Below are 16,946 nucleotides of genomic sequence, written 5' to 3'. Positions count from 1 at the left end.
CGGTAAGAAATGCGAGCGGGGTCGGGGGGAGGGAGGTGATGGGCGAGGGGCGCAGTGAGAACCTGGTGAGAACACAACAAAACTCCTGCCTACGCACAGCAGGAGTGTGTGTGTGTGTGTGTGTGTGTGTGTGTGTGTGTGCGCGCGCGCGCGCGTGCGTGTGTGCGTGTCGGCAAAAAGTTGCTGTCTGGATTCATGAAGTGCTTCAGTTCTCATAGAAGCCCCAGACAGCAGTTGTGGCTTTAGCTCCCTTGCCTTCCTTGCCTTTAGCTGCCTACAATTCCACAAAACCACCACTAGATGTCGGCATCATCCCTCTTAAATTCTCGAGCCACAGCAGACTGCAAAAACGTCATTATTTTTCACATCACCCTCCTTGGTTTGCCGGGAGTCAAAAATGTCTGCACATTCGTGCAATTCATCACTCACTTTTTCACCATTTTCAACCAAACATGAAAAATCCTATATGGTGTGACAATTGTGTCCCGAGCACTTTTCCACAAAGTTTAAACTTGAGTAAAACTAAGAAAAATAAATAGAATTCTCCTCAACAAAGTAGCTACAGAATGATAACAGTCTATTTGTGAGTCTGCTCTTTTCAAAGTCCAGGCATAGTAGCCTATTTTGAGTCATTTCTGATCAGATTTCTGATTGTCCCAGAAATGAAAATCATATGGTGTGACTGATATTTAAATGGTAAATTGTTTGGATACCCGTTGGGATGAGAGGTCCTTTTTCAACTAGGCAGTAGCCTACAGAAAATATCTCAGGAGTAGCCTACATGGAAGGAGTAGCCTACATGTCTCTTGTCTTTTCTCATGTTTCTTCAATAAATACAATATTTTTGGCACTGCCACTTCAGTTATGTTTCACAGTGTCTTTTGGTGTGATGCTTTTTTCCATAAAAATTCTGAAGATCAATTACTTTTTGGTCATTATTACTTGCAAACAGGCCCGTACCTACCATTGAGCACACCGAGGTCATGACCTCGGTGTCCTTTTTTTTTTTTTTTTTTTAAATAGCCCCGGTCCCCAGATCTATTCATCTGTCATGTTTTAATGCGACAGTTGATCGGAAATGCAACAATTTGCTTCCTCTCAGTGTGCTATAGAAGGAAGAGAGATAACTCACAACATTCAGATTTTGCATTGAGGCTAGATTAGGGCTAGACTTTGGGGACAGTTCTATTGAAGTGAATGGGTAAGTAACTCCCCTGTAAAGTGATGTTTGTGTAGATTGGTGTGAGACTATCATGTGGTGTGACAGTTTTTTTGTCACTTCATACGATTTATTAGTCATGTCTTGCATTTTATAACTAATAGCTACATTTAATGTATATTTTGACCTTTGTAACACTTTTTCCATGTCTATAATCACATGAAAAAAGATTCATACTCACTCCACTCAGGGAAGTCCATACTGCCCTACTCCATTTGTCACACTTGTGCATGCTCACCTACTCCACTGTCCGATTTAAATGTTAAATGCATATAATGCATGTTATTGTATTGATACATTGTGGTTAGGTATGTTTCAACATATATTGTGACACTATATAATATGGCGTGACAGTCAAAATTGGCAATAAAGGTGACAATAAAAGTTTTTTAGTGATAAATCATAAAAATCCCAATGAAACACAATGGAAAATAGTGCAAGAGTCACAAGCATTTTGTTAGATTTATAACTCAGTTTGTCAGAATCTTATATATAAATTTGGCAATGTGGACTCTGTCTGTCTGTTTGTTTCTCTGTCTGTTTCAAGAATTTTGTCCGGCCACAGCTATGCCGTTTTTATGTGTGATCGCGCTGAAACTTTCAGGTGGTGTAAAGAGCACCCGTGCGGGTGACCTGACGGAGCCCGTTTTTTTAATTAGGGCAGGCTAATTGCCCTAAGGCTGATTGCCCTGAGGCTGAGGCTATAGTTCAGTCATGATGTCACTGATGACATCACTGATGATGTCATCAGTGATGTCATCAGTCTGAGGCTCACAAGGGAGAGGGAGAGAGAGGGGGAGAGAGACTGAGGGAGAGGGAGACTGAGGGAGTGGAGAGGCAGAGAGACTGAGGGAGATGGAGAGAGAGGAGAGGGAGAGACTGAGGGAGAGAGAGGGGAAGAGACTGAAGGAGAGAGAACCAGAGGAGGTTTTTCCAGTGAGGCATAGGAGAATGGTCCTCCTCTATTAGATTGGGGATTTTATATAAAAAAAAATATCATTTTTCTTTTTCTTTTTTTTCTTTTTTCTTTTTTTTTTTAATTATAAAATATCAATCAAATGTGTTTTTTCTTATGTGCAGACGCTCATTTTTTCATTCATTATATTCTTATATGCTTAAAATGCTTTAACAACAGTGACCTGAACTGATGGAAAGGAGAGCTCCATGCAGACGAGTCACTCTGGCCCTGGTCCCAGCCTGGAGTAGGTAGTTAAAAAAACATTCGCCCTGTGGGCGTTTATTTATTTGGTAATTTATCTAATGAAAAAATATGATTGGTTGAAAAACACTTGCAATTCACATAGAACACGTGAGAGTGATGTGTTTTACAACCAATCAGATTGAGCTGGAGCGGAACACGCCCTTAGCCTGGTGAAACCAGGTGAAACCTAATTGGTTGTTGTTGGATAGATTGCTAAGATTGACATTCTGTATTGTCCAATGCTGAATAGCCTACGTTTGAAAATCTTGTTGAACCCGCTCCATTGGAAATTGAGGAAATGAAGACCTGACAGGCTAATAGATAGATTTACAGACAGTAGCACCTATTTTCCCCTTTCTCTTTTCCTGTTTTATATTATCAAGCAGTAAGTTAGCTCACAAGCCAGACAGTCGTTGCATTGTATTACGTGGAGTTTAGAGAGGGCAGCGTGGTACACCTCACGGAGGCTCAGAAGCAAACACTGGGATAATTTAACCTCATCGGCTGCACTCGCACCAGCTACAGACAGCATGGATATTCAAGTAAGTCAATTAAGTTCGAGTTATCCGGGTCTTCTACTAAATTCGGCGTCCACCAAGCAGTGCTCCTTTTTTTTACTATTTTATTATATTGTTTTATGCTGAATAGCCCACCATTTGGCGATCTTAAACTCGCACATTTTTTTACGGAATTTGGCAGCGCAGAACGAAACCGTTTCATTCCATGTTTCGTTCTGCGCTGCCAAATTCAATGCAATGAAACAAAACTTCTAGCCTATGTTGGACTAGTGAAGTGTTTTTGATTGATTTGTTCATCCATCAAACCTTTTACTGACAGACTAACTGTAGCCTAAATATCTTACTTTATTTTGAGGTGCATTACATTGCTCAGCCAGAAATTATTCCCACTTCAACTCTCTTTCTCCTGGGTGCGCCTAATGTTAAAATGCACCAGATGACAATCCATCTTATTTGTCCTCAATCTGCATTGAAAATGTGTGAAAATTCACCTTCTTGCAACAGTTGTAGCCTAAGCTAGTGGTTTTCAAAGTGGGGTCCCCAGCAAAAAGGGGGGATTAATCTATGTTCACTATAATTCCATCCATAAGTAACACAATCACAGAATGTATGACTATTTTGGTCATGGGTTTCATATAATGTCTGTGATAAATCATCTAAAAGCAAAACTCTTATCAGATGGGGGACCCTGGAACAAAATCTTATCTATATGGGGGTGCGTGGTGTAATTTGTGTGATTGAATTAAACTGAAATTAAGTTTGATGTTGCCTGCTGTAACAGTGTGGATCTATAAAGCGGTCTGTAGCCTAATGATTTCTATTGATCTTGTTTCCTTGAAGGAGACTGGTGTTCCTATTGAGATTACATTAGGGTATACGCTTTGGTCGCCGCCGAAGCGTCCTCCCTTATTGCCAAGCTCACCAGCCGCCACTGAGAGGGAGACATTGCGCACACGCCAATAGGGCAAGCAAGGCCACGCAGCAGGCGAGCTGGGGGCGAGGCTGCGTAGCAGCCGAGCTGCGTATGCGAGCTGCAGGGCAAGCTCAGTGAGCTGCAGGATGGGCAGCGGCTGAGCTAGCGAGCCTAGGAATCGAGCGTGTGTAGAGATGCCTAGTTATTACTCTAAAATAGCCTATATCTAAACATTTAGGACATGTCGTACTTTGTGTGATGATAAGAAATTAATACAAAATGTCATGAATTTGCATAAGGAAATGCTGGATCTCAAGATAGTAATGAGAAAGAGTCGTGATAAAGTGAGGTACTTAAGAAAAACTTTCATGTCACACCATATGACAATTTTAGGGACTGATAAAACAAATTAGTGAACAAATTCATATTCCAATACCACATATATTTTTGGAAATCTAAGAATCCGTATTACACAACTCTATCATTTTTATGTGCAATATTTGAAGTAAAAAAAAACTACTTTTTTCAGGGCCCTATGCCAACCACCCATATACACATACAATAGATGCCGCATGACTTGGTGGATCATATGTCAACGTCAGTGCCATGTTGGAGGGGGCAACCACAGCCACAGGGCAACTCTCAATTTTGCTGCATTCGACTCAATGATAGATCAAAGAAAGGAAGGGAGAATTGGCCAGCGAGAGAGAGATTTTTCCTAATTTCAGATTCATATTAAAAGGAAACCCTCCGCTTCCACAGAATAATTTCACTTCAGAATGACAGGACCAGCTCATTGTGGCTCTCAGAAAGTTTCATGTCATTCTGATGTGGTATTTCAAAATAAAAACTCCCATTTCAGATTCATATTAATAGTGTAATACAATATAGGCAGCACAACCTGATAATCCTAATTTCAGTCCTAGAAACAGCGAGACATGAGAGAATGGCTTAAAAAGCAAATTATATGATTGCGATTCAGTAAAAACAAAACAAAACAAAAAACGTTTTTTTAATTGAATGGATCCGCAGATATTTGGTATCTGACGCTGACAGATGGACGGGTTAGCTTCACATTACATTTCCCTAAACCAGTCCATCTGGGAATGCAGTAATCCAACCCGCTGACGGAGGTGGGCACTTTCTCCAAGCTACTTGGCAGGTGATTGGATGACCCATCTGTCTATCACCGCTGGTGCGTGTTAACTTCAACCAATCAGATCGCCATGCCTCTGACGTAACGTTTGTGACCGGAGGACTAATAAACAAACCCAGCGACGAACTACAAGAGCTCTTTTCCACCCAGAAAAGCCTTCAGTGCCGTTCTCTGCTCTTCTTTCAATGAAGAAATGCTGTCCAGTTGAGAAATAACTGAAGTTATTGCTGCATCTAGATAGCCTCGCTAGCTTTCGCTTCCGCGGCGGCAGCCATGTTGACGAGTAAAAAGAACTACAAAGACCATGTACCCACTACTTGACCCAGACGCTTCTCAGTAGCGTCACACAGAAAGCCGGCCTAAGGCTGCCGCTGATTCGACAAGCCGGCCATGGGTCGGGTTTCTAAGCCAATCATCTTAACTGCCTGATGTGCATATCAAGATGGATTACGTCGAGACAATCTCTTTTGATCTCGCAAGGTTATCCATCTTGCAAGCAAGGTTAGATATTTGGAACATTAGAAAATAAAAAATATACATATGCTATTAAAGACAAGCCATCCATTAGTGTTTTCCTCTACATCGCAACCCTAGTCCACATTAGGGCCACGGACCTCCATTTGATGTGATTTCTTCTGTAAAACCCAAATCTGAAAATAGTTTATTGTGAGATTATGAATTGGTCCAGAATTCCATGACTATCTGTATTGAAACACGCTATCACTTTATCAGAACACATTTTAATTGGTTTGTTTTGTATGTAAAATATGACCTTCCAATGGTTTTAGCTTAGGCTGGGGTCAGATGGAAAAGTCAGGACACTGGTGGACGTTTAGTGAGTTTAGTGGAAAATGGGCCGTAGCTAGGTAGCTAGGGATAGGAATGCGGAAGAGAGTCTGGATTTGAGGGGTGCGTAGGGGCTATGGGTGGCGGGAGTGGCTAGTGGGATGTGGGTGGTGGGAGTGGCTAGTGGGATGTGGGTGGTGGAAGTGGCTAGTGGGATGTGGGTGGCGGGAGTGGCTAGTGGGATGTGGGTAGTGGGATGTGGGTGGCGGGAGTGGCTAGTGGGATGTGGGTGGTGGGAGTGGCTAGTGGGATGTGGGTGGTGGAAGTGGCTATTGGGATGTGGGTGGTGGGAGTGGCTAGTGGGATGTGGGTGGTGGAAGTGGCTAGTGGGATGTGGGTGGCGGGAGTGGCTAGTGGGATGTGGGTAGTGGGTGGTGGAAGTGGCTATTGGGATGTGGGTGGTGGGAGTGGCTAGTGGGATGTGGGTGGTGGAAGTGGCTATTGGGATGTGGGTGGCGGGAGTGGCTAGTGGGATGTGGGTGGTGGGAGTGGCTAGTGGGATGTGGGTGGCGGGAGTGGCTAGTGGGGTGTGGGTGGTGGGAGTGGCTAGTGGGATGTGGGTGGCGGGAGTGGCTAGTGCGATGTGGGTGGTGGGAGTGGCTAGTGGGATGTGGGTGGTGGGAGTGGCTAGTGGGTGGTGGGAGTGGCTAGTGGGATGTGGGTGGTGGGAGTGGCTAGTGGGATGTGGGTGGCGGGAGTGGCTAGTGGGATGTGGGTGGCGGGAGTGGCTAGTGGGATGTGGGTGGTAACTAACTAGCGGCTAATATTAGCCACAGTAGGCATTACCCAGGGATGCATTGGTCTTAAAGGGCTCGCGCCGCGTGAACTACAGTAATAATCAATAGGGAAAAAAACAATTTTTCACATGAGTGGGGCGCGTGCTAAACCCATCGTGACATCACGATGTACCAAATATCCCATTCATTTAAAGGCACAAAAAAAAGCACCGTTCAACCCATAGAGGGAACTTATGCTGCTGAAAATGATACAAATGGTACAATGCTAACAGTTTGGTCTCAAATGTGGAAATTTTGACCAGAATTCTTCACACACCACCCCCAAAGTCATATATATTGGTTAAAAGCTGAAAAAAAGTGTTTTGGGGGTTTAGTCCTGCTTTAAAGGTTTGCAGGTTTGGACAAGAAACAGTGAAGGCTAAGAAAAATTCACAATATTCCTCAAGGCATTGGACATATATACCTGATAGCATTCAAATGCCCTGCAAGCAGCAGCATCCAGTCTATCCATATGAATATGAGAATGGTATAGTATAGTCAGAGATTTAGTAAGGAGAGCAAAGCAGCTGTGACCCCTAGACGATGTTGAACTCGCAGACGGAGGCCTTTTCCGCACGGCAGCTCTCATCAAACCACTTCCCGTTGGCTGTGCTGGACAGGACGGCGCAGTTCTGGCCCCGGCCCCCGTCCGGCTGCAGGGTGATCTCCGTCTCCCAGTTCTTGAAGCGCACGGCGGTCCCTGACTGGTCCACCCACTGGCCCTCTGTCACCATGTCGTCGACGCCCAGCCAGATGTGCTCCTCAGGGCCCACGCTCTCCCGCACGTAGCTGTAGAGCAGGTCGTTCTCGTACCCGGTCAGAGGCGTGCTCAGGCTGCCCCCCATGGCGATGCAGTCGTCAATGGCTGCGTGGTAGCTCTTCTTCACCGGGTCGGCCAGGAAACACTTGCCCAGGACCTTGGTGCCTCTCAAGCAAACTGAAGGTAGGAAGGTGAGAAGTCAGTGCTGTCCTTTCTCCTCACCACCACCACTTCCATGATGTTATCCCTGCTAATGAATCCCAGCCACATCCCCCGCTCCATCCTGACCTGATCTTCCCAATCCCACACAGTGGAGTGGAGTGAAAAATGCACTCCAAACAGTGCGAATCGTGACCAGCTGTGGGACTACACGTATACAAACAAAGATGTATGTTCAATATTTCTTGGTGGTTTCTTCTGTGATGCAGTTTTGGGCATCACAACAGAAGAAATTGTGTCACACACATACTGTACATCAGGGATACTCAACTTGCTTTGCCCGGGGGCCACTTTCATGAAATGATAGACGGCCATGGGCCAGTTAATAAACAAACAATATACATTTTTCTGTAGTGGATTGTAGGTTTTTGGGGTGTCAGCCGGAGTTTAGTCTTACAATGTTGTGCACACCGGATAGTTAGTTAGGTTGAGTGAGTTAGGTTAAGTACATACATAAGTGCCTGCAGTGAGCAGACGGCAGTATTTGACAATTTAGCAGCTAAATCATAGATTATTGAAAGATATTCCATATTCCAGACTGAAATGCTATAACAGAAGTGGAGTATTGGCCAGAATGACATGAACATTTGGACACTTATTCAGCGGGTATCTTGCATGTTGCGTTCAGGTGTACTGTAAAAAAAAAAAAAAAAAAGCAATTCCATCGCGGGCCACACAGGGGGCGCCCGCCCAACAAGTTGACAGAACTGAATGTATGAGTTGATTCTCTGCACTGCAGCCTACCTGTTTGCAAGGCTTGTTGCTCTTTCAGCAAATTCAGCTCTAGCACAATGTCACTGATTTGTTTCTTCAGCTCTTCAATTGCAGCATTGTTTGCAGCATCTGTTCAAGTGAAAAGGAGAGAAAATATATATATTTTCCACAGCAATAACACATCCAGTCAGTTATTGATGAACTTTGATGGCACCTCTGTAGCGTTATTCTGTAGAAGGCAGGCGCGTAGCCACGGGTGCGCCTGGGTGTGCAAATGCCACCCAGACAGGCAGCTGGCACACCCAAAAAAAATGGGGTAAAAAAAAGTTTTTTGTTTGTCTGCAAAACACATCAGCTGTCATGCTTAAGTGTCCAACTGTCCGCTGACCTATGTGCCCCGGAGCATCATGGGAAACTAGTTAAGCTGTCGTCCGCGTAAAGTAAACAAATGCACGCACAGCAGCAGCAGCAGCGCCAAATCAAGAAGACATGAAACAAAGCTCGCTTTTAAGCTTTTTCGGCAAAGGCAAGAAACGTCGCATTGACGACGAGGAAGAAGATGACTCGTCGTCACCCTCCCCCTCAACAAGTGCGGATTCTAGTGCACCCGTTCCCGCACCTGTATTGGTGGTGTACAGTGGAGAAGAGACAGACGATGATGAAGAAGATGATGCAGCCGAAAGTTGATGCTGTATTTTGCCAGCCTTGCCTCCATTTCAGCACTGATGTGAAGGAGACACATCCTCCACGTCCTATCTTAAAGGCACCATGTTGTGATTTCTTTTGTCCACTAGATGTCGCCATTTTCCCTCTAAATCTGGCTTGAAAAGGCCAAAAAAAAATTGGGTCCACCCCCTGGCACACCCTCTCTTTCTGTGGCACACCCAATGTGCCAAGTCTGGCTACGCCACTGGTAGAAGGTATTCAGAGATTTAACAAGCAGTGTTGGGCAAGTTACTTTCAAAATGTAATATACTACATATTACTAGTTACTTTCATTTGAAAGTAATAAGTTACTTTACAATATTACCGTCTGTGTAGAGTAACTCGTCACTTATTACACTACTTTTTTGGATTACTTTTACCAAAACAACAGCAGCAGCGTGATTATCGGAAAACTTGCCATTTTATGTATCTGGAACAACATTCCTCTGTAAATCTGAATAAACAACAAATAAGCAATAAAACATTTTATAATTTACTTCCCCAGATATGTCTCTTAATAAAAACAAATTAAGTATTTCTTCATTTTGTTTTTAAAGAGTTTTAAACACTTTTTTGTGTGAAGCATCTTGCAAAAAATGCGAAAATGACCTGTATCTCAGTCTGATCTTTCTACTTTGGCTAGCTATTAAGGCCAAAAAACATCAAACTATCATAAAAAAAAAACATACACCTATATAAGGCCCCAAGTGTTGTTTCATTACTCATGAATGAGTATTATTCTTAATATGTGTAAAATGATGAGAAAAAGAACAATATAGTCTTGTATCCATGTTGTCGTCAACCCTGTTACTTTTAACGAAAACACCCCTTCAGACATAGGCCCAATTCCAATCCGCCCCCTAAAGACTCAAGCCCTGAACCCTCAGTCCCTCTAATGGCCGCCATCTGAAAGTGGTTGAGTCATCAAGTGTGGAAGGGATCCACATTGGATAAATAGGAGGATTGGGACAGCAGAGCCCTTTGCACTTGACAAGATGATGTTGACTCTGGCAGGTTTGGGGCTCGCTATATATTGTTTATTGTCAAGACGCCTAAAGTGTTTGAGGGATAGACTCCCTGATGAGTCTGTTCTAATCCAGGCTCTGGCTCTGTCATTTAAAAATAAATGTAGCCTACTGCAAAATCTGCAATCTGCAACATGTGGAATTATAATTAAAATAAGCATAATAATGACATGTCACCCAACATTATACACACAATGTCAATACTGTACAATACAGATTCGGTAAAACTATTTCTCATTCATCAAAAAAGTTGTGATTGCAATTGTAATAGAAATGATTGATGATTATTCTAGGATTGTGTAAAATAACTACTTGCTTTCCTCTGATATAATATTTTTGTCTAATCTGAAATCCCTATTCATGTAATGTTTCATTGTCAATTAAGGCATTCCAGCGCACTCGCAAACACCGCGTTCGTTTCGCGCGTGTGTTCTTTTATTTTTTTGACTGATATTTGCAGCCTTCCCCGTTTTATACCTCACAACGCTATGCATTGTGGGCAATTCCCTTTGCCTAAGTGGCCATAGCTGCTCCCTTACGGTAAGGGGACAGAAAGGGCTCACTCTGAGCCCTCGTTCACTTTGCCATTTCACCGTGGGACATCCCTAAGCCCTCACTCCCTTCACGTGAACGCGCCTCTAAGGGCTTGAGTCAGTAAGGGGGCGAATTGGAATTGGGCCATAATGGACTGAAAGTTGTAGCATTTCCAGGAAGTGACATCACCTGCCTTTTCTAAAGATGATGGTGGAAAGATAAGTAAGTGACATCTGCTTTTAATTAATTTTCTTCAAGTTTTGTAATGTCTGACAGAGGGGGACGAGGACGCTGTGTCAGCCCTGTTACCAGAAAAGCATACATAAAAAGTTATTTGTTTGGAATTTTAAATGTAGATATATAAGGTAATTTCGGCCTCTCATGAATGCACACCATGTGTTAGCGCCTTTACCAGATGGCTAGTAATGGCTGCCAACAACATCTTTCGTCAACCCTGTTACCGTCAACCCTGTTCTAGGTAACAGGGTTGACGAAAGTATGCTTTTGTGTGTACATGAAAATAAACTTCTTGCCAATAGTATTTAGATATACATGTTTTTACAGTTTCATCCCTAAATATTATGGTTTTCTATTTATTAAAAACAATTGGCTTACATTTACATCCACAGTATCATAATTTTTCATCATCTTCTATGCTAAAACCTCTCAATAAATCTGTGTCCAAAATGTTCTGATTAGTAATGTTGAATCAAAGGTTTATGATTGTCACATAACTAACTCTGTTACAATTCCATAAATAACCCTATTACATCCATAACTATAACTTAAACAGGCAGTATAACCAATATGCTAACTGTTGTCAACCCTGTTACTGAGGTGTCAGCCCTGTTACTTGTATAATATTCTAATATAATTAAAAAAATGAAAAGACACATGTAAAATAAACGAATTTTATGCGTTAAGTAAAAAGTACCAGTAATCCACTCAAAGAAATGTGGGTATTATTAGTTTGTTTACATAACTTTTTCTTAAACAGAAGATGCTGTGAAAGTGCCAAATGTAAATGGGCATATTCATCCATGGGAAAAAGTAAACTCCTCAATATTCTCACTTTACAAACACACTTAGTGTAACAAGGGAGACTTTATCTTTCATAATATATCAGATTTGTTCTAAATATGGATTTAAAACCTTTTCAAACAGTAATTGTTATGTCGGTAACAGGGTTGACAAAACACAGATATGCATGTTTATATGTGAAAAAATAAGAAGCTAAGATAGCCTGAGATGACACGGCACATTTTCCTGAGAGGTAAGGATCCACTTAATCCAAAAAGGGGCTTAAATACTTTTAAAACAGTACTTTGAAAATCAAACATCAAATGCAAAATGCCAAGTTTTCCGATAAACACAATCCAAAATTGTAAATGTTAATCTTTTCCTTTGTTATTGTCATCTATAGTGGTTATTTACATAAAAACACACAGTTTGATTAGGAAATTATTGTCTTTTTTAAATAAGTGCTTTGATAAAAAAATAAAATGTAACTCAATTTGTAACTTGAGTTACTTGACAAAGTAACTGGTATAATATTACTGAAATCCTATATGTAATAAGTTATATTACTGAGTTACTGCTAAAAGTAATATATTACATGCAATATGTTACTTTTGTAATGAGTTACCCCCAACACTGTTAACAAGTGATGACAGTTTTCTTCTCCAGGATCAAGCAGATGCCTCTTACCTTTTTTCTTGCCATTTCTTTTCTTGGAGACGTTCTGCTGGAGTGTGCTGTGTGCCAGCAGGAGAAGGCAGCACATCAAGCTGACCCCTCTAGTATCCATATTGTTGAGAGAACCGCTTTACTGCTGGTAGTAAATTCACAAGATAAACAGTGTTTTGGTTATAGCGATAATGCGCCACCAAAGCCCTTTGCCGCTCTGAGGGTTGTAGACTCAGATGGTTTACGTGGCAGCGCAGAGCGGAATGAGGAAATCTTATCTCAGAGAGAACAAATGTTTTACAGATGTTTAACAGCTGTTTGTGCCTTTTGAGCTGCTGATGAGAGATGGATGGTGAACAGGGTTGTTCAGTGTTTAACAGTTCAGACAAGCATGACTTGACAGTTCAGACAAGCATGAATTGGCTTCCACATGTTTTCAGCTTAGCAATGAATTTCAGAAGAGCACTGTTTCTATATGATATATATATATATCACAGCCTTATCTGTGAAGCTGAAACTTAATACAGCCTCATCTGTGAAGCTCAAACTCAAATGTTTTTTTTCTTATCTATTTTATACTTGTAATTATTGTACTATTGTATGGTATTGTAATTTTTGTATGTTTCTATGGACTACGAGTCTGAAATAAAGACATCAATCAATATATATGTGCTACAGTATGCTGCATTTGTTTTCATCTCAAAGGCAGGAATGTTTTGTGTCTTCCCTAAAGACATTACTCAATTTCCCTCTTAACCCATTGATACCTGATGCAGCATTTGCGTGTATATCCTTAATTTGTATGTGTATCCCTTTAAGACCGTAAACCGTGTCACGCGGTTCACGGCCCAACAAACCCAAACAAGCCCAAACAAACTGTCTGCCAAATGACGTAATGTAATGTAATGTATTTGACTCATCCAAACCAGCATGTATGTGCAACTGTTTGTGCCACTTAGGAGAGAATTACTACAGTTGGCAAATTGTTATCCACTTAATTGCATTAACTCCGTGCACTTGCACACAATCATAGTTGTCTGCTTGAACGTGAACTGAACCTCTCCTGGGTCTTCAGAGCCTGTTGTTGTTGGTGATGATGGCTGTAAACATCTCAGGCCTGAGGTTGGATATGTTGGGATTTGTCCCAGAGTCTGCATCTGGTTCTCCTCAGTAAAGCTGGAGGAGGCAGTTGACACGTGGCAGTCTTGCATAATGACTCTACAGGGTTGTGAACGTAGGGGTTGTTCTCCTTTCATCTTTCCTTTCCTGAGGAGTCTTGAGATGTTCAGTCACCTCTGCCTACCTCACATTTGACTCTTCGGTCTCATCTTGCCTCATTGAATGAACATAATTTTCACAGCTCCACTAAACAACAGAGAAACTAAAGTCAGATAGTCAAAATAGCTCGATTGCCACCTATTGCTTGCAAATCATTGATATAAAATACTGGATGAAACACCTATATGCATTTTATCATATTATGTCCATGGACAAACAGCTCAATGACAAAGATTATTTTTTAAATGTAATTTTATCAATGTTTGAAATAAAAATATTTACAAAATAAATTAACAATGAAGCAGATATGTAGATCAGTAATATAACATTCATTGAAAATAAGTCATTTACAATGTATAAAAGTTTCAGGTAAAGGCAGCTTGACTGGTTGTGTTCGTTGCCCTGTGCACAGCAGGCGGGTCTACACTAGATTCTCTGATTGGGAGTCCAGGCTGTGTCTCAGAAGCAGACAGTGTATGGGTCATATTTCATTTCAATATTCACTCAAATGCATAGTTAGTTAGTATCAGTGCTAAACTGTCTCAGTCCGGACTACATCACCGCGAGTGTAAACACTTTCTCTTCCATGAAATAGTAATGTTGTATGGTGTACTGCTACGATGACGATATAATAGGAAAGCACACAGTATTTTACAGCTACGTGGGAGGTTGTGTTGAATTATAGAGGAAATTATGAGACACAATGTTTCAAAAGCTGCTATTCACCTCTCTTATAGCAGGTGCTGAGCTCATGTCTTGTGACTTTATATCCAATATATTTCTTACGATTGATCATTTCAGGATACTGTGTTTCACAGTGCCAGAAATAAAAGCAGGAGCAATAGTTAAAGTGTAACTTACCCCCAAAACACTTTTTTTCAGGTTTTAACCAATATATATGACTTTGGGGGTGGTGTGTGAAGAATTCCATATTTGAGACCAAACTGTTACCATTGTACCATTTGTATCATTTTCAGCAGCATAAGTTCCCTCTATGGGTTCAAACCTGCTTTTTTTGTACCCTCAAATTAATGGGAGATTTGGTACATCGTGACGTCACGGTGGGGTTAGTGCGTGCCCCACTCATGTGAAAATTAGTTTTTTCCCCCCATGTGATTACTGTAGTTCACGCGGTGCGAGCCCTTTAAGAGCAATGCATCCATGGGTAATGCCTACTGTGACTAATATTAGCCGCTAGTTAGTTATGTTAAGGTGCGTTCACACCGACCTATTAAAGTTTTTCGCTGGCATCGAGTTTACATACAAAGTCAATGCAAACGAGCGATTGAGCGTATATTCGCCCGGGAGAAAAATCGCTGGGCGTCCGAGCGACAGAGACAGAGCGATAGGGAGAAAATTTGCTCGTCGCCCGAGATGAAATATCCCAACTCGAGCGAAATTACGCTGGCATCAGTCGCTCGCTGTTCAACGCTGATTGGCTGCCGTGTGAGAGTGAGTCAAGGATCACACTGGCTTGGAACAAACCACTGGTTTATTGTGTGGCAACAAACCGCATTGACAGCTCATTGACAGGCTGACAGCTGACAGCATGCTGATAGGCTTAGCTTGTAAACAACTACGGTGGCTCGTAGTGGACAAATATCATGACATTGCGTAACGTTATAGCCCCCAGATGTCCGTCAATTATTGTGCCTATTGATGAGCGATTTAAACAGAGCGACAGCGCGATTCCAAAGGCTTCAGTCGAGCGACAGAGAAAAATAAATATCTCGGTGTGAACACAGCTTTACATGGCAGTAAAACGCCACTGAATGAGCAAATTGATAGAACTTTTAACCATTTCGAGTAACATTGTTTCCATACGGATCACCAGCGTTAGTTAGTTGTTTATAACGTGGCTATATTCATAACGTTTTCTATGATATCTATGAGGCGGGTCTGTCGATGATTTGATTTTTTTTTTTTCAGTTCTGGGCACTGGCGTTGGCGTTGGCCAATCCTGGCGTGTTCCACCCCCAAATCGATTGTGTTCTGTGTTCTGGCGCAAAGCGAGTGGGTTTCAGGACGAAACAGTCTCGAGCCATTATCGTTATCTTTAGAGCAATATTCCTGGAATGCAAGTTTAACTAAACAGTTACATGTCCTCTGTATTCTACATCAAATGAAGACATTACGGGTTGTTTTATTTTGTATGTTACATACTTATTGGCCAAGATATGTTAGTTTATGGGGGAGGAATTCTGCCAGCTAAAGAAGGCAGTATAGGCGGCCATCTTGCCTGCAGAGTTTTCAAATCAAGTAGAATACTGTTTTGCAAGAAATCTGGGGGGGGTCAGTCCCCCTTAAAATGCACATTAATACACTAGGATTGCAAAATCACAATGCTGAAAACAAAATAAATACAACTCAATGAAGCATAGAACACAAAAAGGCTCAACTTGAGGTAAAACATGCAGAGTGTGCTTATGTCTGCAAAAACAATACAGTGAGTCCTCTTCATCTCGGTTGTTGCCATGGTAACAATACAGTGAGTCCTCTTCATCTTGGTTGTTGCCATGGTAACCAGTCCCCACTATCCGAAGCCAGCACCATCCCCTCTGGTCTACGTTGGGCAAAGCACTGCAATAAAACACCAGAGGAATATTAGCAGAACTCGTAACTACAACTGACCAGGGATCAGCCTTCAGCATGAGGTCATGTCAGCAAAAAGTATAACGTTAAGTAGGAGACTACGAAGAAGCGCTAACCCAAAAGAAAACAACATCTGGCCGATATCTCAATTTGAGCAAATTATATCCATGGTTTCTAGAGACTACTGAGTATATTAAAATAAAATAAAATAAAATAAAAGTAGCCATATTTAAACAATTACAGAAGCAGGTTGGGTGACTTGAAGGAGAAAAACGTGGCAAGTCTTGTGAAGGAGGAGTGCTTGTTAAATGACATTAAGGAGAGCTGGAGAGGCCAATTTGGGGAAACTGTAGGACATTGAGCATGAGAACAGCACAGTGCAATCTGTAGCAGGATGTGATGTCACTCTGTAAAGGGAGTGTAGCAGGATGCGAGTGTGTCAGTGAGTCATGGTCAGTGAGGGTTCGTCTAGACACAAAGGAGGGGCTATCATGCTGCCGCCAGCCCCTGTGCCACAGTGGGAGAGGAGGTGAGGAGGACGGGTCAGGGTGGGAGGCGCGCCACAGCTCAGTGGTCAACAGGGGGTGCTCTCCCGGTGTGAGTGACAACACCACACACACACAGCGCAACATCACGTGTGAATTTGTCACAAACCTCTCCATCCGCTGCTCTCACACCAGAGCTAACAGCAATAAATTAGGCCGGAAATGAAAAATGGAAAGCAGAGAAAGAAGGCATAAAAGAATGAAAAACAGCGCCATCATGTGAAAGAAAGGGCACAGGATACAGCACACATTTTCTTGG

At 42.1% G+C, this 16,946-nt stretch overlaps 2 protein-coding genes across 2 annotated transcripts in view; both read right to left on the bottom strand.

Annotated features, from left to right (window-relative positions):
* Positions 1 to 7,165: 7,165 nt before the first annotated feature.
* LOC310781183 (tetranectin-like) lies at positions 7,166 to 12,393 on the bottom strand (the record flags this gene model as incomplete). Its single annotated transcript, XM_083641736.1, has 3 exons — positions 7,166 to 7,566; positions 8,353 to 8,451; positions 12,294 to 12,393. The coding sequence occupies 3 exons, from the start codon at positions 12,391 to 12,393 to the stop codon at positions 7,166 to 7,168; spliced, it is 600 nt and encodes a 199-aa protein (XP_083497862.1).
* Positions 12,394 to 16,581: 4,188 nt separating this feature from the next.
* Positions 16,582 to 16,946, bottom strand: part of LOC310781614 (fasciculation and elongation protein zeta-2-like) — a gene marked incomplete at both ends in the record, with an annotated part of 43,424 nt that continues 43,059 nt past the window's right edge. Inside the window, one exon of the mRNA XM_083642217.1 lies at positions 16,582 to 16,649. Within this exon, the coding sequence (XP_083498343.1) occupies positions 16,582 to 16,649 (68 nt within the window). The remainder of the gene's footprint in view (positions 16,650 to 16,946) is intronic.

This window comes from Poromitra crassiceps, assembly GCF_964638095.1.
Source record: "Poromitra crassiceps genome assembly, chromosome: 8".
In the NCBI taxonomy this organism is placed as follows: domain Eukaryota; kingdom Metazoa; phylum Chordata; class Actinopteri; order Beryciformes; family Melamphaidae; genus Poromitra; species Poromitra crassiceps.
Note: the sequence above shows the minus strand (reverse complement) of the source record. Positions and strands in the feature narration are given on the sequence as shown.